This window comes from Anthonomus grandis, chromosome 8 (genome assembly GCF_022605725.1).
Source record: "Anthonomus grandis grandis chromosome 8, icAntGran1.3, whole genome shotgun sequence".
Classification (NCBI taxonomy): Eukaryota; Metazoa; Arthropoda; class Insecta; order Coleoptera; family Curculionidae; genus Anthonomus; species Anthonomus grandis.
This window is the reverse complement of record NC_065553.1, coordinates 648,087-670,899: the sequence shown is the minus strand read 5'-3', so window position 1 is coordinate 670,899 and position 22,813 is coordinate 648,087. Positions and strand designations below refer to the sequence as shown.

The 22,813-nt window shown below is 31.6% G+C and overlaps 1 protein-coding gene across 4 annotated transcripts in view; it reads left to right on the top strand.

Moving 5' to 3' along the window:
• Window positions 1–22,813, top strand: part of LOC126739499 (vacuolar protein sorting-associated protein 35) — a 48,734-nt gene that overhangs the window by 14,029 nt on the left and 11,892 nt on the right. For 2 of the 4 annotated variants that reach the window (XM_050445207.1, XM_050445206.1), the window contains exons 5-9: window positions 7,295–7,496; window positions 7,553–7,768; window positions 7,828–7,994; window positions 14,863–15,027; window positions 15,083–15,490. In XM_050445207.1, coding sequence (XP_050301164.1) covers window positions 7,295–7,496; window positions 7,553–7,768; window positions 7,828–7,994; window positions 14,863–15,027; window positions 15,083–15,490 — 1,158 coding nt within the window. Of the gene's footprint in view, window positions 1–6,934; window positions 7,213–7,294; window positions 7,497–7,552; window positions 7,769–7,827; window positions 7,995–14,862; window positions 15,028–15,082; window positions 15,491–22,813 lie in introns of those variants that run through there. The other 2 variants (XM_050445209.1, XM_050445208.1) reach the window with 2 other exon arrangements.

Genomic DNA, 22,813 nt, shown 5'->3' with positions numbered 1-22,813 from the left:
CAATTTTTATTTTTTAATATAAATTTTAATTACAGTACAAGCTCGGTAACATGAACACAAAAAAACCAACCGTAGTTCATACTACCGATTGTTCACATTATGGGATGAGAATGATTATTATGTTTTTTTTTTGTAAAGAGACTAAATTATAAGTTTCAAGCCTTTGTTTATTTACTTAGTATGTATTATTTATAATACCTATGTATTAAAAAATACCTTAAGTAATTTTTAATTGCTTCGTTTTAGATATTACAGTTATAATTACAGCTTTTTCATAAAGTTTTTTAAGGCATATAATGTCGTCACTATTAACAAAGTTTTCTTGTGCCCATTGCATGCATAGCTTTAATGCTTCAATGGCTTCAGGTTCAGAATATCTTATTTTAGGCTTTAGATCTTCAATGACCTGACAGTCGTCTTCTTCTTCCGAAACAGCATTATCATTTGGATCATCATTAAGGTTAATGCCAGCATCATCCTTATTCCATTCAGTGATATCGTTTGTCGTATATTCAGCCTATAACAAAATTGTATTTATAGTAAAGAATACAGTAGCCTCTTGTAAAAAAAATACCTCGTGAACCTCCCTTAGTAAACTCAGAGTCTCCGAAACAACTTGATCAGCCTCTTCGTCTTTCCAAATTTTTTAAAGTTCGCTTAATGGTATGGAATCTTCATCTGTATATTCTGTATTTTTTAACAGTACAGGATACCAACATTTAGATAAGGTTCTCGGTGTAATTTCTTGCCAAGCACTATGCAAATGCAACATGGCGTCTTTTAGTGTAAGTTTTTTTAATGAATCGATTACATGTTCATCAGTTGCCACAATTGAAGTTAGCAAACTCTGCCTGTAATATAGTTTTGTGAGTCTCAGAGCGTTTTGATCCATCGGCTGGATTAGCGGGGTCACATTAGGAGGCATAAACATAGCAAATGTGTTTCCGTCATCTGTTTTTAATGTGTCTGCTCGAGGATGGGAAGGAGCGTTATCTAAGAGCAGAATAGCTTTCAGTGGAAGATGTTATTCTTTTAGATACTGCTTCACCTAAAATCATTCAAAAATGGATTTAATGGTTATGATCAAAATTACTTACTTCTGGAACAAAGTGGTAAAAAAAGCAATCCTTAAATATCTCTGTAGTCATCCATGCGTTTTTGGAATTTTTATAAATGACCGGATTTCTAAAGTGCTTAAAACAGCGGGGATTTTTTGATTTTCCAAGCACCAGCGGTTTTAATTTGAAACAACCTGTAGCATTTGCACATTCTAAGAAGGTCACCCGTTGTTTTGCAATTTTCATTCTTGGAGCCGTTTTTTCAGCAATCGAAACATATGTTTTATCTGGGAGAAGTTTCCAATACAACCCCGTTTCATTGGCATTAAAAAGTTGATTTTCCGTTATTCCAAGCTCATCAATAACTTTTTTTAATTGTTCTTTAAACGGCCCAACCAGTTCCGGCTGAGATGATAATTTCTCACCGGATATTTTTAGAAATCGTATTCCATGACGGACTTTAAAACGTTGCAGCCATCCATCACTTGCACTAAACTTCATTGTCGCAGGATATACATTTCCAAAAATTCTGATTGCTGTTTGTTTTAATATATCGCTGCTTATTGAAAGATTTTTTTCTCTTTGAGTAAGGAACCATTTGTACAACTGTTTTTCCATTTCTGGGTACTCACAAGATTTTAACGTACACTTTTTGTTTGGTCCTAATGAGTTGGTTACCCTTTCAAGATCTTCGCCCTTTTCTTCTTGATCGAACAAATTGTTGATTTAGCAACTCCGTATTTTCTAGCCAGTATAGTAACTGACACACCTTTTCGATGTTCTTGAATAATATTTGCTTTTTGTTGTAGAGTAAGGGCCTTGTTTTTGACAGTTTTGCCCATTTTGAGAATCGTGCAAAGAAAGGTTGTTACCGAATTTATTACTCAGGCGTTTAAAGTCAACTGAAAACTGAAGAATAAAAGCTATATAAACGCCGTGAACCATGCAAACATGCTACGACAAGTCAAAAACCAGCGAGACAGTCAAAATATTACTGGCATATTGGCTCAAAAATCGTTTAAAAACGTATTGTTTAATTGTTCACATTATCGAGCAGACTTTTGTTCACACTATAGAGTACCTAATACAAAAAATATTTTATTCACAAAACCGAGTTGTTCGTATATACGAGTGTTTACGCCATCGAGCTTATACTGTATTTCTTTTGTATTCTTTTCTATTTAAAAAAATACTTGCCTTTGGTTTGCGTTATTGTAGCTTGCGTTAAGTTATTGAGTATAGCCGGTTAACTTATGGATAACTTCCATCCCTAGCAAGCAACTGTTCATTTATAAAAACGATTTTGTTTAATCAAGTTAAAGATTGCGAAAGACATAAATGTCGAAAATAATTTTAAATGGGGCGATTACTACTTTTAATTTAGTTTAAATTGCATAATTTTAATCACCATTCTGTGTAATTTTTCACTTGAATCCTAATATAATATAATTTTTCTCTTTTTGTTCAAAAGAGAAGTTATTAAATATCGTTTTGTGTCTTGTACTAACTCCTATCCCTATCTAACAATTGTTCACGCATAATTAAGTAATTGCACTTTCTTTCTTGCAACTTCAAGAATACAAAAAGTCCAAATACACGATGACGGGGTGAGCGGGCTACGCCTATCAAATTACATCCATCACGAACCAGTAAGTATTTGTGTAACTTACATTACTCTCCTGGATAATTTTTTAATTAAATTATATTACAATTTAATTGTTTAGCTTAATACTACATTAAACAGCATTTTTTAATTTATAAATAACTCATATCTTGACCCTTTTTTTTAATAACTGTCTTTAGAATACTTGTCTTTAGAATACTAATGAGAAATTATTAAATATTAACTCGCATTAAAACATAGAGGCGATATTTTTCATTTAAGTTTAACATTTAAAAATGTATATGTCATATCATGTATAGTAATTTTTACTTATAATGATTCTTATCTACAACAAATATTCATATGAAAATGACGCTTTTTTTCAATCAAGTTCAAGTTCGAAATTATTTGTTCTTTCTCTAAACTTCTTAAAAAAATATAAAGTATTCAATTCTTCTAATTCAATCTCCTCTAATTCATTTTATATTTTAAATACGTTCAGTCGAAATTGTTGGAAAGTTATTCAATATCGTTAGTTCTTTTATCCATAATATCACCCATCTCTAGCAAAGCTTGCTATTCCGATATATGTGCATTAAAGGAACAGCAAAACTTATCTAAATTTGTTAATATAAATTCTCCAACACAGTTGCCATGTAGGCCAAATTCACCCGTTGATAATCGACCTAAGCTTCTTTTTGTAGGTGAAAAATGCGTCTGAAGTTTGAAGCTAACTACAAAGTCAAGTGTTTCCTGAAGCCAGGAAGTACAAACAATGAACTGATTTATACTGCATCATCTATGGTTAAGAAATTAACAGAAAATGATATGTTGATTTAATTGTTAAATGGTATTTGCTCATCATTCGATATTTAAAAAAAATTTATACATTTACACAGCAATAGTTTAGTGATGACAAGCCCTTACATGTATCCAAAATATAATAACGTACTTTATAATAGCAATAAGGCTCTCTATAGAATATTTCACGCAAATAATATTAATCTAAATAGAATTTTAGAGTCTAATCATGCCAGCAACTTTGGATCAGATTTAGCATCATTACTGTATACCCATATTTTAAAACATTTCAAAAGTAGCATTTCATCAAAAAATGTGTCCACAATAAAACCAAGTAATCAACCTGGACTTCTAGATACTGACTGTGATAGTGATTCTTTTTTATAGATAAATACCCAGAAGATGAAGCTCACTCACATTCTATAAATAACATTGAAAATAAGCATGCGAAAAGTTTCAGTAGTTTTATTTTAAATATACAGTTTGTAAGAAATAAAATGGACGACCTTCATCTTTTACTTGATTCATGTGATTTTCCTGATATTGTATTACTACTTGACCACTGGTTAAAGCCTAACGAATGTTTCTTAATATCTGATTATATTCCTATATCAATTTTTTGTCGGCAACACTCCATACATGGAGAAACAGCTATTTTAGTTAAACAAACAATTGAAGCTTTTTTCTGTAAAATTAATAAGTATGATAGCTTTCTGTTGGAGAAGGTTTTTGAATTCTCTCTTTGTTTTTGTAAGCGATTTAATTTATATGTTCTTTGTGTTTATAGACCACCCACAGGAGATATTGGTATGTTCCTGGACAAACTTGATTCTCTATTATCCCAATTGTCTCTACACTCCATAGTTATATTGGCTGGTGACTTTAATATTAACATCACTGATTTAAGCTTGCCATCATATCATACATCCCTTTTAAGTATATTGGAATCTTATGACTTGAAGATGCATGCTCTTTCACCCACACGTATAACATCCTCATCTGCAACTACTATTGATTATTTGTGTACAAATTTAAATGATGTGTCATGTAGAGTACTTTCATCTGGTATTTCTGACCATGAAGCCATTCTCGCTAGGATTCCATATTCCATGCAACACTGTATTTCCTTCATCTCATTATATAGGAAGAATTTTCAGCAGAGCAAATTTTAATACTTTTTCTTCTACTACAGCTTTGGTTAATTGGAATGCAGTTGAAATGGCTCCTGACCCGTTTACTTTATTTCATGTGCTATGTGACAAGATCAATCAGTGTTTTCCTAAAAAGAGGCTTAAAATGAAAAATAGAAAACCATGGGTCACAGCAGGCCTCAGAACTTCAGTTAAAAACCTTCGTTTTTTGGCTAAGTTGTGCAAGTTTACAACTAATGCAAACATTATTCTTTATCATCAGACATATCGTAGTCTATACAGAAAGACGATAAAAGCAGCAAAGGTTAAATATTATAGTGACCGCTTGAATGTGTCCTCAAATAGGCAGAGAGAATGTTGGTCAAATGACTTCAGGCATTCTCACAAGAAAGTTTCAGAACCAGAAGTAAGACCAAATAGTTTAAATGATTATTACTGTAATATTCCTCATTTATTGCTCAAGGATGTGAATATTAATATTGATCCTTTGCATTATATTCAACAAGTGTTAGTTCAAAATTCTTTTTTCTTTTATCCTGTTAGCCTTACTGACGTTAGAGATGCAATTAAAAGCTTAAAAAACCATAAATCAGCTGAAGCTGATGGAATATCATCAAAATTACTACTCCTTTTGCCTGACTCAGCATTGAATGCCTTAGCTTCTGCCATAAACAATTCCTTTCATAATGGCATCTTTTCAGCATGTTTGAAGGAGGCAGTGGTTATCCCTCTTTATAAGGGTGGAGATTTGAGTGAGCATTGTAATTTGCCTCAAATTTCTATATTATCTACCTTCTCCAAGATAGTTGAAAAACTTGCAAAAATCAGAATTTTATCTTTTTTGCAACATAATTGCATTTTATCTGCAAATCAGTTTGGATTTCAAACGGGAAAAGGAACTCATGACGCTGTTTTCGGCTTTTTGGAGAGTGTCTATGTGTCCTTAAATTCTGAAGAGTCCGCGGCGGCAGTGTTTTGCGATTTATCCAAGGCATTTGTTTGTGTAGATCATGGAATACTGCTGTCTAAGCTCAATAATTATGGCTTTAGAGGTGTGGCATTGCAATGGCTGGAATCCTATCTGTCTAATCATACCCAAAGACTTACAATACCTGGATGTTTATCCGATTCCAGATCCCTTAAAACTGGAGTACCTCAGGGTTCAGTGTTAGGACCACTATTATTTTTGCTCTATGTAAATGATTTGGGTTCATTAAAACTGCAGGGCAAAGTGGTTCAGTTTGCTGATGATACCACCATTTTATGGAATCATAGAGATTCTGATAATGTTAGAGCCCAGGTTTTTAAGATTTTATCGGAGTGGTGTGCTGCAAACAGGCTTGTATTTAATGTGGGCAAAACCTTTATTATGGGATTTAAGTGTGACGTTCAGGGCCTTATGTTTAGTGAAAACTCCCCCTTGCGAAACAAAGAAAGCTGTAAGTTCCTTGGTATTACCATTGATGGTCGCCTTCGCTTCGAAGATCATATCCTACATCTTGCATCAAAATTATCCTCTGAATGCTTTGCAGTAAGAATGGCGGGGCATGAGCTGGGCGGGGTAGTTGCACGTTCAGTGTACTTTTCTCTTATTGTGTCCCATCTTCGTTATGGCTTGCCTTTTTGGGGTTTAAGCAACAAGGGATTATTAAACATAATTTTTGTGATTCAAAAAAGGGCAGTTAGATACCTATGTTCCGCTGGGTTAAGAGATTCTTGTAAACCTCTCTTTATATCTCCAAAAATCCTAACTTTTTTTTCTCTTTTTATCTTAGAAACAGCTACTCTTATTCATAAATGTCCTAAACTTCCCTCTAACGCTGGTCATATGACTCGCCAGGTTAACGATTTTCCCTTACCAATCCCTACATCCTTCCTCACCAAGAACTCACTTATATACCTTAGCAAAAAAATTTACAACCAGTTCCTCTATGTATCAGACAAATTTTAGAAGTTAAGAAATTCAAAAAGGAATTAAAATTACTTTTATTATCCAGGGCATATTATATCCTTGACGATTTTTTTAATGATACCTTTTAACCTATGCTCTGACCTCTGACATCGCATTCTTTACATCACATTCTTTCTTTCTTTCTTTCTTTCTTTCTTTCTTTCTTTCTTTCTTTCTTTCTTTCAAACAACTGTTCACGTAAAAAATGCGCTTTTGTTTAATTAAGTTTTTCGGGATTTCAAAGAGCGTTAACATAACTTTAAATATAACGCTCCAAATTTCTTCAAATCAGATTTCTTGATCGAGTTACACACTAATTTATTTATTTTTTAACGCCAAATCCAATTGCTCTTCTTAACTCACGAATCCTAAGAACAGGAAATACAATTAGTCGAAAAATTAATCTCAAGGGGCGTACTTGTCATTGACGTCACCCCATTTTGACATAATTGATATTAATGACAGTTCTTTATTCAATAAAAATAAATAATTATCGAACATAGGAAAAAAAGGGAGTTTATTTAAACTAAAATGGTAAGACAAATACCAAATAGTAATAGTCAGCAATTGTACAGCGAAAAAATGGGTTCGCCCAGCGTCCCAGACTATTGGAAAACCGAGTTTGCATCGTTTTTCACTAGTTTTATGGTAAAAAAAAACACAACCACTGCCTACATCCTAAAATTCTTTATATCAAATTTTTGATCATTATTATTGTTAACATTTTTAGCCTGCCACACCACCGCATATATCTCCCGTAGAAGAACAAGAGAAACTACTGCATGATGCTCTCGGAATAGTAAAGGCCCAAGCCTTTCACATGAAAAGGGCTTTGGACAAAAACAAATTGATGGATGCCTTGAAAAATGCCAGTGCCATGCTGGCAGAGCTCAGAACTTCTTTATTATCTCCTAAAAGTTACTATGAATTATGTATGATCATTATTATAGTATTAGTCTCTTATCCTAATAAGTAAGTTCTTATTTAGATATGGCCATAACAGATGAGCTAAGACATTTGGAAATTTATTTGGTCGATGAATTCCAGAAAGGCAGAAAAGTCCCAGACCTTTACGAGCTAGTACAGTATGCCGGAAATATTGTACCGAGGCTCTATTTATTGATCACTGTTGGCTTAGTTTATATAAAAACCAATAGTGCTCTAAGGAGGGACCTTTTAAAGGATTTAGTGGAAATGTGTAGAGGTGAGTGACTAGGTTTGATTTGGTGCACTAATATTGAATTATAATTAATTTTATTTTAGGAGTTCAACATCCCTTGAGAGGTTTGTTCTTGAGGAATTACTTGTTACAATGTACAAGGAATGTGTTGCCAGATGTTCCTGAAAGTGATGTGGATTCACCTGAGGGTACTGTAAAGGATTCCATAGATTTTGTTCTTATGAATTTTGCTGAAATGAATAAGCTTTGGGTAAGTTTTAAAACAGATCAATTTTTCCCTATTGTCAACAATTGAAACATTTCTTCAAACCTGTACAAAACAAAAAAATGTGCTTAAACTTGTTTATGTAAATATTTATTTATTTATTTATTTATTAATGGAATCCATTTACAAAAGTAGTACATAGCATACCCATACAAACATATATATTCAGAAACATTATATACAAAACTATCTATAAATCAGTGTAAGGTGTAGATGAGTTAATTAATTAAATCCCTATTCCTAATCCCTATTCGGATCATACAAGAAAAATTTTGAAGAATTCCTAACTCTTCATAAGGTTTTTGATTTGAGGGACTTGAACATAATTGATATAGGAGATATGGATAACATTTCAAATCTTAAATACTATTCTTGGATTTTAAACAATTTATTTATTTATTTATTTTACGGGATCAACCCCATTACAACAGTAAATTAAATACAAAATCAATTGAACCTAACCATACTTAACAGTAAAATACTAACTATTAAGCAGTAATAAAGCCTACTTATAAATGTAAAATACCGAAAATAGTTTTATAACTTAAACCAATATAACAGAATTCTAAAAATATTAAAAACATACCCTACTAAAGTATAATATTCAGTATTGCACTAAAAAGGAAAGGTGTTGGGATGGACCGGGCTTTTGGGGAATAAAATTATTTAATGCTCTTCCCTCTGAAATAAAATACTTACCTCTAAACAGTTTTAAAACAAAAATCAAAAAAGTTTTATTAGTGAATGCTTTTTATTCATTAGAGGAGTTTTTTAACCACATATTTTAAGGTGATTTTACTGTGTTTTTATAACATCATTTATTGTTTTAGTTATAGTCGAATTATAATTTAATGTTCTTAGTGTTAGTACTGTTAAGTAGTCTGTTTTGACTTTACCTATGTATTTTTTGACTTGTGTAAAATATATATTACTGGCATCAATAAAAATTATGATTATGATTATGAAAAAAAAAAAAATTAAACAATTTCTCTTATTTGACTCTTAAATCTAGATAAGGAAATGCCCAAAATTTCAACCTCCCTAGTATTGACAATTCTTAGAGTTCTTTCAATAGGAGCATGTAATGCATAATTGGCGCTATGAAATGGTAATGAAAAGCCACGATACTGCCTTAAATTCCTAGATGGAATATTAAATTGTATTGTCATCAGAAGTTCTCGACAAATTATCTGACCATTCAATAATTTATACAAAAAAATTAAATCTGCATATATCCGTCTTTGTCTCAATGTCTTCATATCAAGCATTTCTAAAACAATATCATAAACATGATCATCCGGAATTCTTATTCGAAGTTTATAGAGACAAAACCTAATAAATTTGTTCTGAACTCTTTCCAAGGACAAGCAATTATTCATGTAAAAGGGCGACCATATCACTGAGCCATATTCCAGCAATGAAACAACCAATGACATGTATAACCTCTTACAGGTCTCTATAGAAAATTCTTTACAGTTCCTTAGTACAAAACCCAGATTCTTAAAGGATTTAAGAACAATATTGTTTATGTGTGCATTAAAGTTTAAATGAACATCAAACAAGATACCAAGATCTTTAACTATGCTGCAATACTGAAGTGTACTTCCTTGAATGTTATATGAAGTGACAACCTTTTTAGTATGCTTGAGAAAACTTATATAATTGCATTTGCTTACATTCAAAAACAAATTGTTGTTAACACACGCCACTCATTCAATCTATCCAAATCACTTTGCAACAAAATCTGATCAAGTATTGATAAAATCTCTCTAAAAAACTTCAAATCATCAGCAAATAAAAGGAAGTCACTGTTCTCAAAACAGGCACCAATATCATTCACAAAAATATTAAAGAGCAAAGGTGAACAGTGCCCACCTTGTGGAACACCTGAAGTGACATTAATATAGCTTGATCTTGCATTACCTATTCGTGCCTGCTGGGTCCTCCCTGACAGGGAATTTACAAACCAATTCACCATAAGATTAGAAAATCCAAAAATATCCAATTTTTTTGCCAAAATACTATGGTCAACTCTGTCGAACGCCTTGGAGAAGTCGGTGTAGATTACATCCATCTGACATCCCCTCTCCAAGGCATTCAACAGATTCTGCTGAAACACTAACAAATTAGTCACAGCAGACTTTCCAGAAATAAATCCATGTTGTTCGCTAAGTAACAACTCTTTACAATAAAAATATAATTGATCATAGATAAGACTGTCCAGGAGCTTCGGAATGGCTGATTGTATACAAACACTTCTGTATTTCTCGATTTTGCTATTGTCGCCAGATTTAAAAATTGGCATTACAAAACTATGTTTCCACAAGGTTGGAAAAATTGCAGAATCTAAAGATCTTTTAAAAATTATAAAAAGAGGGTATGAAATAGTACATACATACTTTATTAGAAAATAATTCGGAATGCCATCGGGTCCTGAACTAACTTTGGGTGGCAACTTGGTAATTTTATCAAAAATCAACCCAACGGAAAGGGTGGGATTAGGAATGGTCATATTTAACTTTGCTTGCTGATTGATAAAAGCACCATTATTGTTTATATTATTAATAGGACTATAGGCTGTTGAAAAAAACTGGGCAAAACCTTCAGCTATCTGTTCACAGCCAACGAACTCATTATCATTATAATACATTAAATTAGGAAGTTTATTAATTGATCTTTTATTGTTTATGTTATACCAAAAACTTTTAGGGTTAGTGTAGAGTAGTTGGTCTAAGTTTGAAATATAATTATCATAACAAATATCAGTCAAAGTTTTACATTTAGCCCTAATGTTTGAAAAAGTAATATAATCTGCCACATTATGACTGACCCTGTAGCATTTGTGTGCAATTTTCTTTTGCCTAACTAAATATCTTAATTCAGCTGAAAACCAACTAGGAAACTTTGAAGTTTTGTATCTCTTTAGGGGAACAAAAAGTGCTATAGCCATATCCAGTATATGATAAAAATGTGAGACTGCTATATTAATGTCTGCTGAGCTTAAAACCAAGTCCCTATTAATTCCACATAAGTAATTATTAATACCAATATAATCACCCATATAACTATATAATAATAGTATGAATAAACAAATGATGAGTTTTCCTTTTTTATTAACAAGCCCATAGATTACTGCATTTTGCATTGTATTTTAGTAAAATATGCACATGTTGTTACTACTGTTGATTTACACAGAACAATGATGAATTTCTCTATTATGGGGTGTTATTGTGGTTGTTGAAGTTTGTGGTAGTAATAGAACTAATGACTTCAGATAGTGAAAAGGTTCTAAGTAAAGATCAGAGTAATTAGAAGTATATTGTTCAACTTGCAAAACTCATGCAAAAAAGTAAAGTAACCTATATATTAGAAGAGGGAATGACTTGAGTTACACTTACTGACATCCAACCACCATCAAAATAATAATAGTAATGTTCTAAAGTAATAGTCAGGATGTGTTGATTGTTACATTCTAGCATCAAGTGATTATTTATTTTTAACTGATATTAAAGCATATTTCTCAAAACTAACTAAAAATAATAATATAAATTTTTTCTTGGAGACATCCATTTTAATATACTCAATCCATCAAATGCTTCAACACATATTGTTTTCTGTATGTTTTGAGTCCAATATACCATATAGTATAGTGCATACGATCTTCATCCGAATGGTGGCAAAATTGGGGAACAGTCAATATTCCGCATCTATAGGTATTAAAATAAGAAGCGAAATATATGTGATTAGTCCTCATATATTTCGAAGGCGACGAACGCCGGGATTTTTAGACACCGGCCCGTTCCGTTCAACAAGAAAACTTTGTCAGAGAGAGATGTGTGAATGTCGTGTAATAGAGGAAGAGGGCAAGTGGCGAGTAGAGAGAGGTTTTGAATTGTGAACGGACTGGAAGTAAACGCCAGTGTCTTGCTTAAAGGCGATTTTTACTTTTTTATTTATATTTCATATTCCTCTGTATAGCAGGTGTTTTGAAGTGTGCTGGTCGCGTGCCGTTGAATTCTAGTATTATGTATTCTATTATGTATTTGTTTCTCTTTTCATTTAGCGTTTTTTTGTTATTAATTTGTTGCTGCTGTTGTTGTTGTTTTTGTTATTGTTGGTGTTGTTAATACCTAAAATTAACAAGATGGCGTTGTGGAGACCTTTTGATGTGTCTAATGATGAAATGGAAAATTTGGATGCCAATATAAACCAAGATCAATCCGAATTTAAAAATAAAGACTTGCATGTTCAAGCCCAAAGACTATATTAAATATTTTTAATTGTTTAAAAAGTGAAATGAGCGAGGCCTCACAAAATGACATTCTAAAAAGGATTTGTGAGCTCACTAAACTGACTCGTACCACCGTCTACACTATAATAAAAGCAGGGATTGTGATCGATCATTCGGTAAAACGAAAAAAAAACAATAACAAACAAACAACTGAAGCAAATTGATAATACTGACAGAGATGTTATACGCTGAACTGTTTATCAATTTTATTCTAAAAACACCGCTCCAACGTTAGAAGCAATTCAAAATAAATTAAATATGGATTATCCTGATTATAAGTATAAATCTCTTGATACTTTACGTAGCGTCTTAATAGATTGTGGCTTTAAATATAAAAAACTAGATAAAAGAATGATTATTATGGAATCTCCTCGAATTGTAGCCTGGCGGCAGGAATATTTAAGTAAAATAAAGGAATATCGTCAATCAAAAAGGGAATTTGTTTACCTTGATAATACCAAAATGTGCACACTAAGTGGACCTTGTTCTCGCGGCAAACGTGTCTCTATTTTACATGCCGGTGGTATTAACGGCTTTGTTCCCAATGCCTATTATTATCGGTGAAAAATATTAACAACTCCTCTGCTGACTACCATGAAGACATGACAGCCAGTCTGTTTCAAAAATGGTTTACTGAGCAATTGTTGCCAAATTTATAGCCAAATTCTGTTGTTGTGATGGATAATGCATCATATTCCACATTCCCGGTTGCATAATAAAATTCCCAATAATTCCACAAAAAAAGAAGAAATTGCGAAATTTATGGAAATTAAAAACTTGCAGATTTCTAAAAAGGCGACAAAAAAGGCGTTATTGGAAATAATAAAAAAAGAATATGTCCTTGACAAAATCTGCGGGGCAAATGGTTATACAATTTTACGTCTTCCTCCGTATTACTGCGTTTTTAATCCTATTGAAATGATTTGGACTACTCTGAAGGACAAAATACGGAAGTATAATCATTCCCCAACTGACAGTGCTTTCGTCTTAGAAACCATAAGAGCAGTTGTTGAAGAAATAAAAAAAACTGATATATGGAAGAATTGTGTCCGAAATGTTGAAAAAAAAGAAGATGAATATGGCATTTTACCTGCTGTTGACCCTATTGTTATAACTCCAAATTTGGACGCAAGTTCAGAAAATTCTGATAATAATGAATTTTAAGTCGTAGTATATTTTATATTTTTAAAGAAATGCAAAAAAACCACATTCTAAGTAAAACTAATGAAAAATTATGTAGCTGTATAATTGCATATTTGAAAACATTTACTGTTTTATACCAAATTTTTATTAAATTGGTATGTGATGTAAATTGATTATGTCATCGCCATCTATGTTTAGATTAAGAAGGTTTTGTGATATTTGACCAGTATTTCATCTCCTTTACATACATTTTGTAAAATTTTAATTTATTCGATACATAAATATAACTCTATTTTAATTGTGAATGTATTGTTCATCTCACCCTCGACATGCGAACCAAATGAAATTTAACCCTGATGATGGACATCTCCCATTTTGGTTTTTTGAGAATTAAATTAGTTGAGAGTGATTGATGGTTTTATTTCTAATTCAACTTCTAACTCCATTGCAAGAAGGGACTACACTTCTTTAATACAATTTTTTTATGTAAGTTCTTATTTTTACCCATTTTATAAGTAATAATATTTACAAAAATTGTACTACACATTATCATGATGAAAATAATAAAAAAATTCAAAGTAGTATTAAAAAAACTGTAATTTCGAATTAGCGAGTCTGGGATAATTTTAAAGTAAAAATTTACTATACCTATTAACTTGTTATAAATTAATATACTAATATTTAATGTAAATTTATTTAAATAATAATTTGCCGTTGCACGCCTATGACTCATAAAGAAGATGCCGCTTATGCCCACAGTTTTGTTTTTTTTTTTGCTGTTCAGATTGATATCATATGAACTATACCTAAGACAACAAACATTTTTTTTTTTAAGTGCATTGTAATGGAAACTGACTTAATAGACCAATTTTTCTTATAAGGGTTGACACAAAAGACATCATACCTTCATCCAAACTTCAGCTATATTCTAAAATGCTATTATGATGATCAATTCGGTTTTTAGGGGATACATTTGTCAGGGGTAGCCTTTCTAAGTAATTTTGGATAGTGGTCCTATAACTATTAAAAATACATTTTCTTCAAAATTTTTATTTTAAAAAATAAAAAAGTTACAGCCTGTGACGTTGATTGTGGAATACCCTGTATAGTGCTCCAAAATGTTGTATTGTTTTAGAAATAATTTTTTATATATATCTTGGGAAATATACTACGGCAAATGTTAGTAACATGGTATTTGTCCCATTTGGGAGATTCAAGATATACAATACCTCATAGCATGAAAAATCAGTATTAAATCTAGTAATAAAACCTAAAAAAGTTTTAATAGGTATATTGCAGACTTCTACGCGCATGAAAATATCATTTAGAATCCACCTATTTCCCGATCGTTCCTTTTGTTATACATATTTTTTTATATATACCTACAAAAATAAAACTCTTTCGTTTCCAATAATCCAGGTCAGAATGCAGCATCAAGGCCACTCCAGGGAACGACAACACAGAGAGAGAGAACGCGAAGAACTAAGAATCTTAGTGGGCACAAACTTAGTCCGACTAAGCCAGCTAGAATCCGTCACTTTAGAAAAATACCAAAGAAACGTCTTGCCTGGCATATTAGAACAGGTTAAAGAACCCCTTCACAAGTGAAATTACAACAAACTCTCACGATCAATTTTAGGTGGTGAGCTGCCGGGACGCCATAGCCCAAGAATACCTTATGGAGTGCATCATCCAAGTGTTCCCGGACGAATTCCACATCCAGACCCTCACGCCCTTTTTAAGATCCTGTGCCGAACTGGAACAAGGCGTAAACGTCAAGAATATCGTCATAAGTCTGATGGAGAGATTGGCGGCTTTCAGTCAGCGTTCGGATAGTTCGGGTCACGAGGGCGGGGCCTGCAACATCCTGCAAGACGTGCAACTTTTTGAAGTTTTTTCGGAGCAGGTTTCGTCTATCATTGGGAATCGTCAGTATTTGCCTCCCGAGGATATGGTTGCCCTACAAGTTGCCCTGATCAATCTTGCCTTGAAATGTTACCCTGATAGGATTGACTATATCGATAAGGTTATGTTATCTAGTGTAGAGGTGAGTTTTATTTATATTTTATTAAAAAAGAAAATATCTTAAGAAAAAAAGTTTTGCTCAAAAAAATCAATAATTTGGTTGATTCTTCGATAAAATGGAGAGTTTAGAAGATTGCTTGTATTTCTTCAAAATGCACTTATCTTGCGCTATTTTTGTAATGTTTTCCTTCTATTTTGTAGTTCGATAATTAAGTTAATTTAAGGTTCTACTTACAACCAAATTTTAGAGTCACAATTTGGGTTGCCTAAAATGCCTTTTTAATAAACCAAAACTATCAGCGATAAGAACTGCCTTTAAAAAGTTTAGTTTATTTAAACAAATAAAAAACAAAATTCTACAGGAAATGAAGAAAAAAATATCCTCACTGACAAACTTGTTTTTGGAATTGCCTGGAAGAGATTAAATCCAAATTCTGGATTAAATAGAAAAGTAACTCGACAGGCTGTAAAAAATTCACTAATGGGCTATTTTCCAAATATTCTGACATTTGGATACCGAAATTATTAAAAAAAACAATTTTGTCCAAGGTTTTGTTTATGCAACCTAAATGATAATGTTAAACCCCACCTCAAATCATGGTTGAGCTTAATCTTTATTATTTTGCGTATGTTAAAATTAGTGAGGATAAATTGATGAAAGTGAGATTTTGTTTTTGTTAAACCTTTTATTAATGAAAAAACTGAACAAACTTTATGTAACTAAAGTAAATACTAACTAAATGTAACTAATTCTAATCTAATAATAAAACTTAAAATTGAACATTTTATTCTTTGTCATATTTTGGCAAGTTGGGGAATACATACTGTTGCCTGTTATTCAAAAAAGGCACAGAAAGCATGCAAATAACGTCACTTGGTTCGGCGCATGCAATATCATATTTTTTATATTATCTTTTTTGCTTTGTTATTTTTTTAAAAGTTATTGTTTCTTTTTTTGCCAGCACAAATTCTACTAATATCATCTCTTTCAGAATATTTCTCAACAGTTTTTTTTTATTTCATAAAGTTATTTTTTTCACTATTTCTTTTATTCTCACTAAAATTTGTTTTTATTTGATGTTTTATTACTTCTCCAAACAACAAATTTCTTTTGACTTCTGGAGTCACCTGCATATGTTTCGTCATCTTTAGAACCTTTTTATTTGGAGTTTCTGGTGAGCTCTTAATTTGTTTTTTCAACCTACTCATTCTTTTCTTATACATACCTATCTTTTTTTATATTACATAACTTAAGCTACTCTTGATTTCGGTTCTGGAGAATAATTTGGTTTCTTCTTGCAGCGCGTTTTCCGATTAGATATTGTCTAGATGGTCCCGCTTCAAAATTTCCTTCAAATCCTGCTGGAGTTGGAGTTGGTGGCGGAGTAATTTCTTGTTGTTGTCGCTCTAACTCCATTTTTTTCTGAGCTTTTTTGGCATCATGTGATTTTTTACTTCTTTTTCTCCATTGTTTGCGCACAAGTTTTTTTTCCTCTTTCACTCATATCCGATATTAAGTGAGCTTTTCCTGCTTCTTTTTTGGCCGTGTATCGTTCTCTTGCCTTTCTTTTTATCTTATTTTTTTATTCTCTCTCGTAATTTTCTCATATGCTCTTTTGACTTTTTATTTTGACATCTTTTTTGTTGCCTAAAAAGTAATTTAAAATTGATTTTTTTCCATTTTCAGTGTGAAAATATGTACTTAAATTTTAAGGATATTTTAATATTTTCAGGCACCATGAAAAAAACTATTTTTTTTGTAATAATTGCAAAAAACATTTTTTTAAATATTTTTTAGTCTTGTGTGAAAAAAAATTACTTTCTTAATATTGGCTTAAATTTTTACTACACTTAATTTGCAAAATATTCTATACGAAAAAAATGCCTTTCCCGCTTTTATTAATTTTTCCTCACGTTAATAAGTTTAATAACATAAGCGAGATTAACAAAAGTAAGAATTAAATTTAAATTTCCCGCGCAACCAATCTGCAGACCAAAATAGCCCCCTTTCTTTATGCTCAATAAAATTAACACTTTCTAGGAAAACAATAAATTTATTATTTTTTTTAATAAACACGTAACCTATTTTTTAAGTTAACAATTATGAGATGATTCTTGACACACTGACTTTTTACTTACTTAAATTAAGAAAACCGCAAAACAAAAAGTTCTGCATTCTGCCTTTCATCATGACAACAAAGAAACTGATCATGACTTGTCGAGTTGTCGGTCCATGTAAAACCAGTTGTCTAAAACAGGAAGATTGCGCGCCCTCTGTAAGAAATATATTAAAGTTTTGATGTTAGATGATATTTTCATACGTAGGTACCTTGCATCTTAACGGGATTTTAGATATTTTCGATATGTAATAGTTTTTGCACGTCATCTTCACTCTCTACTATCAGGGCTGCCTCGGAAGCATAGCACATATTTTAATCTCCTTATCGCCCATTTTGTAGCCTTTCAGTTTGTGAATCCTTTTGATAATTTTGTTTATAACAATATTATAAAGAAGTGGACTTCACCAGCCTCACTATCTAATGCCTTGAGAAAGTTGTCTATCATAAAGAAGATGTATGATATCTCTTATTTGGAAGTAATCAAATGCCTTTTCAAGGTCTATGAATTATAATTATATCAGTTTATTATATTGGATCGAATTTTCCATTATCTGTCTTATGACAAAAAAAGGATCATGCTGTACTAAATCCCTGTTGGTCATGCAAGAGAGTAATTAAGATATTAATTTTGTTTATTATTAGTTTTTAGGTGGTGTTCGATAGATTTATGCTTCTGTAATTCGATGGCATTTTCTCATTAGCCATTCATCCGAGATTTTATTAAAAAAATCTTGTGAAACTAAAAAACAGAATCTGTTTCTGTTTTCTAGTTTTTTATAGGCAAATTCTTGATGAACCTGATTTTTGATGGACCGCCACATTTCTTTCCGTCGATCGTAGAAATCATTTTTCATTCATTTTGAGAATTTCTTTTCCCTACAATTATTTTTTCACTTTTGAGAACTATGGGGTCATGGGGTCTAATTTGGTTTTTTGGAATAATTGTATTTAGTTTAAGTACTTAAACTTAATACAACTAAAGATTACATCTTCCCAATCTTGTATGGGATTTATGTCGATTTTATTCTAGGTCTTTTTTTTATAGATCTTTTGTGCTTTAGTTGTGTTTCTGTTCCTTTTTAAAACTAGTGCAAATTTGATTTTTTCTGAAGAGTAAATTATGGTTAATTCCTGCGTTTGCTGAATTTAAAGTTCTAAGATCCAATATTTATTTAGGATAAGCATGTAATCATTTATTAATGTTTGACCTCTGGTGTTTAAGAGTGTGTATTTTTATTAGTTTTTATGCCCTAAGAAAGTCTTGTTGACACGATTAAGTGAAAAAACATAGAGAAATTAGCCAAATCATTTATTCGGGTATCTAATTTATATCATTACCTTAGGTAAAAAGGAGTATTTTAAATACATTTACCAAATATTCTATAGAATGAAAAAAGTGCAATATCTACTTTAAGAAATTTGCTAAAAAAGTCCTTTCAATTGAATTGATAGACGAACTAATCATTGAAATTTATATGATCATGGGAACTAGAGTAACAAACAAAATAGAAAAATTTTTAAAGATAAACAACAGATGAAATAAATGTATTTTTTAAATCACCAACCAATATAAAATTTTTGAGCTTAAGGAAGATCAGTCACATATTAATCATAAATAAATATCTGGGTAAGAAAGCATTAATAAGACTCCATATTGAAATAAGCCGATGAATCAAAAACTTTGCAAATAAGGACCTGTAGTTTGGAAACTATAATATGCAGATAAAAAACATATGCTGGATCTCATTCTAAGCTATCTGATGTGAATAGACCCTACTCGCATAAATCTAATGTCATAAAAACCATATTAACGAAAGTGAGACTTTTACCGGGAGACATTAATATAAACTGTCTGGTAGAAATCGAAGAGGAACTCAACTGTATAGAATAAGGCAAACAATTGATTTGATGTTGCTTTATTTACATTTCTCTGTTAAACGAATTCATAAAAGTTAACCATAGCTTATTATTTTTTGTTGTGTGTAATAATGTGCACGTTTTAAATTTCTTCCCCGGTTGTGTTAGTGGTTGTTTTAGAGGTTTTAAATGGTAACTCTTGTTTTTATACTCGACTAAACGTTAAATGAAAACGGTTTAAACTGTTATTTTTATTTAGGTCTGAGGATTTCTTCGTGTAAGGCGGCAAAACACGTGTCACCTTGTTGAATATATTTTGGATGCGAGACTTATGAATGAAACTTTTTTTATATTTCAGTTAAGTTTCTTTGAGAACTATGGACGATTTTTCAATAATTCAACTGTCCAAAACCAATAACGAAAAGTAATTCAAACTTTTTTAACTGCCTAAACGAAATTAAAGAAGAATTCACTTTCCTGGGGTAATTGAAGAATATAAATTCTTTTAACGCTTTAGAAGAAATTGAAGAATTCAACTTTCTGGAAGAAACTGAGAAAGAAGTCAATTGCTTCAACGGTCCGAAGAAAATTAAAGCAGAATTTAATTGCCTGGAAGAAGTGGAAGATGAATTGAAATTATGAAGAAATGGAGAAAGAATTGAAGAAGAATTTAGCCTTTTTCATTGGTTGGAAAAAATCAACTAACTAGATGATATTGAAATAGAAACTGCCTGGAAGAAACCCAAGAAATCATATTTTTAAAAGTATATTTAGAAAAAATCGACTGATCACTGTGTTCATCAAAAATCACTGTAAAAAGAAACAGAAACAATAAGCTTTATAAAAACTTACCAACTGAACCTAATTTACACTAAAATTATAAGCTAAAGCTTCCTACCTTGTGTATTCACTAATAAAAAGAACGAAAAAAAAGCAAAGAACAACACTACATGATACAAGTCAAGGGTAGAAATTAAGTTAAAATTGGTAAAATCGGAGACTAGTTACTACATTATTATTAAAATTATATAAGCAAACAAATGGGGTTAGGTTTAAAAGCAAATATCAAAAAATTAAGAACAAATAAAAAAGATTTGCCGAGTTTAGGAATCGAACCGAGTATCTTAGCGTTGGACTATTTCTTCGAATTTAATTTTTAAGTTGGTCAATATACAATGCACATTCACTATTTTGTTACTTTTAAGTTGCATATAAAATATAGAGGGTAAACATGGACATGTTAAGATTTAATCAAGTAACACAAAAAACATTCGAACTGCCAAAAAAATTATCATGCATTCATTCCATAATGTTTTTCGAAATTTCTTCGCACAGTGATGTTTTCTTAATGAGAGGGGGAAATGTTTAAATAGCTTTTTGGCGTTATAAATATGAAGTTTTTCACTCGATCAGACCTTGGTATACGTAAAGGTGGCAAAAAGTGTGTACAAGGCACACAGTCTCCAAAATTAAAATTCAGTACAATGTTAGGACAAAGTGATTAAGGAATAGTGGTCTACACGCCTATCGCATTTTAGCACAACACATCGAACGCAGTGCCCGGTTTTGTAATAAGAATACTAAGTGAAACAAGTATTCTGAACAGGCCCCCAGAATGGCAAATGTTTCAATTAGAGAGAAATGTGTCATACTGCCAATTCTAGGTTGAATGATATAATATGAAGAGCATAGCAACCAGAAGAGAGTTTGTTCAACTAATTATGTGGCTTTCAAATTTCAAGAAATCACCAATGTGCAGGGCCCAGGACTTTGCAGTACATGAATGGAACAATGTTTCATTGTTCAAAGATATGTCATCTAAGTCGCAATTAAACTTCGGAATATTGGTTTTGGAAATATTGAGTACCAGACTATTGGAATTACATCATTCCTCCAGATACTGCATATCGCGAACAATTGCACACTTCAACCTTTGAGGATCCCTGGCATGCCAAAGTGTCGTATCATCTGCAAAAACTGTTAAGTGTCCACTAATGTTCAATAACATTTGTTACTTAAAAAACCGCCATTACGTGGTGCGCGATGTACGGGTTGCTGCGAACAGACGACTTTCTCGAGCAAAAAATGGGTTTGTAAAAAGATGTCTTGTTGTCTCTAAATATAAGTTTGATTTTTAGCTTAAATAATGTATTTTAATAACAACAAATAACTGAAGTTTAGGAAATCCTCCTAACAAATTCAATTGCTTGACAGAAATTAAAGAAGATTTCAATCATCTGGAAGAAATTGAAAAATAATTTCAATTCTTTCAACTGCCTGGAGATAATTAAATAATTCACAATATTTTTAACTGAAAGAACTTAACTGCCTGGAAAAAACCAAAAAAGAATCAATTTCCCTGAAGACGCATTTAAACGTTTTCAATTCACTCGAACAACTCCAATGCCTGGAAAAAAATTAAGAAAAACTAAATATTCTGGAAAAAAATTAGAAAAGAAATTCAGCTATTTTTTAACTTAGTTTTTTTCCAATTTCTTCTAGACAACTTAATTATGTTTTTAATTTATCGCAGACAGTGAAAATAAATAGGATTTCTTCCACAGTTCAGCTCTTCCTCCGTTTGCTTAATTTTTTTTTAAATTTCTCCAAGACAGTAAAAAGAATGTGTTTTTTTTCAATTTCTTCCAAGCAATTGAAAAAATGTGAATTTTCCTTTAATTTCTTCCTAACATAGTTCTATGATTGGAATCTTTGGTGTAACACTTAAATCACAAAACAGTTTTACCACTAACCCAAACGCTTTATTTTACTCTCGACGCGTGTTTCGGTAACGATATTAGCATTTTCGGGAGAAGATTAGCATTAAATTAAAACTACTTACAATATAGTGAAGATTGTATCTAATAGAGCGAAAAATGCAATGAAGCATGGCCGAACAAATCTAAAACTATACAATTGACTATAAGGAATTGGACCTTTATTTCTGTTAAGAATGGTTTTTTGATTTTGGAATATTGCTAAACTTTCGTATGCATCTAATTTTCTATTGTTTAAATAATTTTAAGTTGTCTATCTCTACAAATTGACCAGTATTTAAAACATGTGCAGCCAAACAAAACAAGTTCTGGCATTAATTGATCTTCTTGTTTGTCCTATGTACTTCTTATCACAATCGTTACAATCAATCTCATAGATTCCGGACTTTTCATTTGTCTTGATTTTATCTTTTGGATTTCCTAAAAGATTTCGTAACTTGGCAGAACTTTGATAGACCACTCTTAGACTAAGTCTTTAAAAACTCTATTGAAGCCTCTCTAGGATTATATGATATTGTAACAGAAGTTTGCTTATTTTCATCGTTTTGAAATGTGGTAAGGTTTTTAAGATTATATATGAAGAGGTTTAAT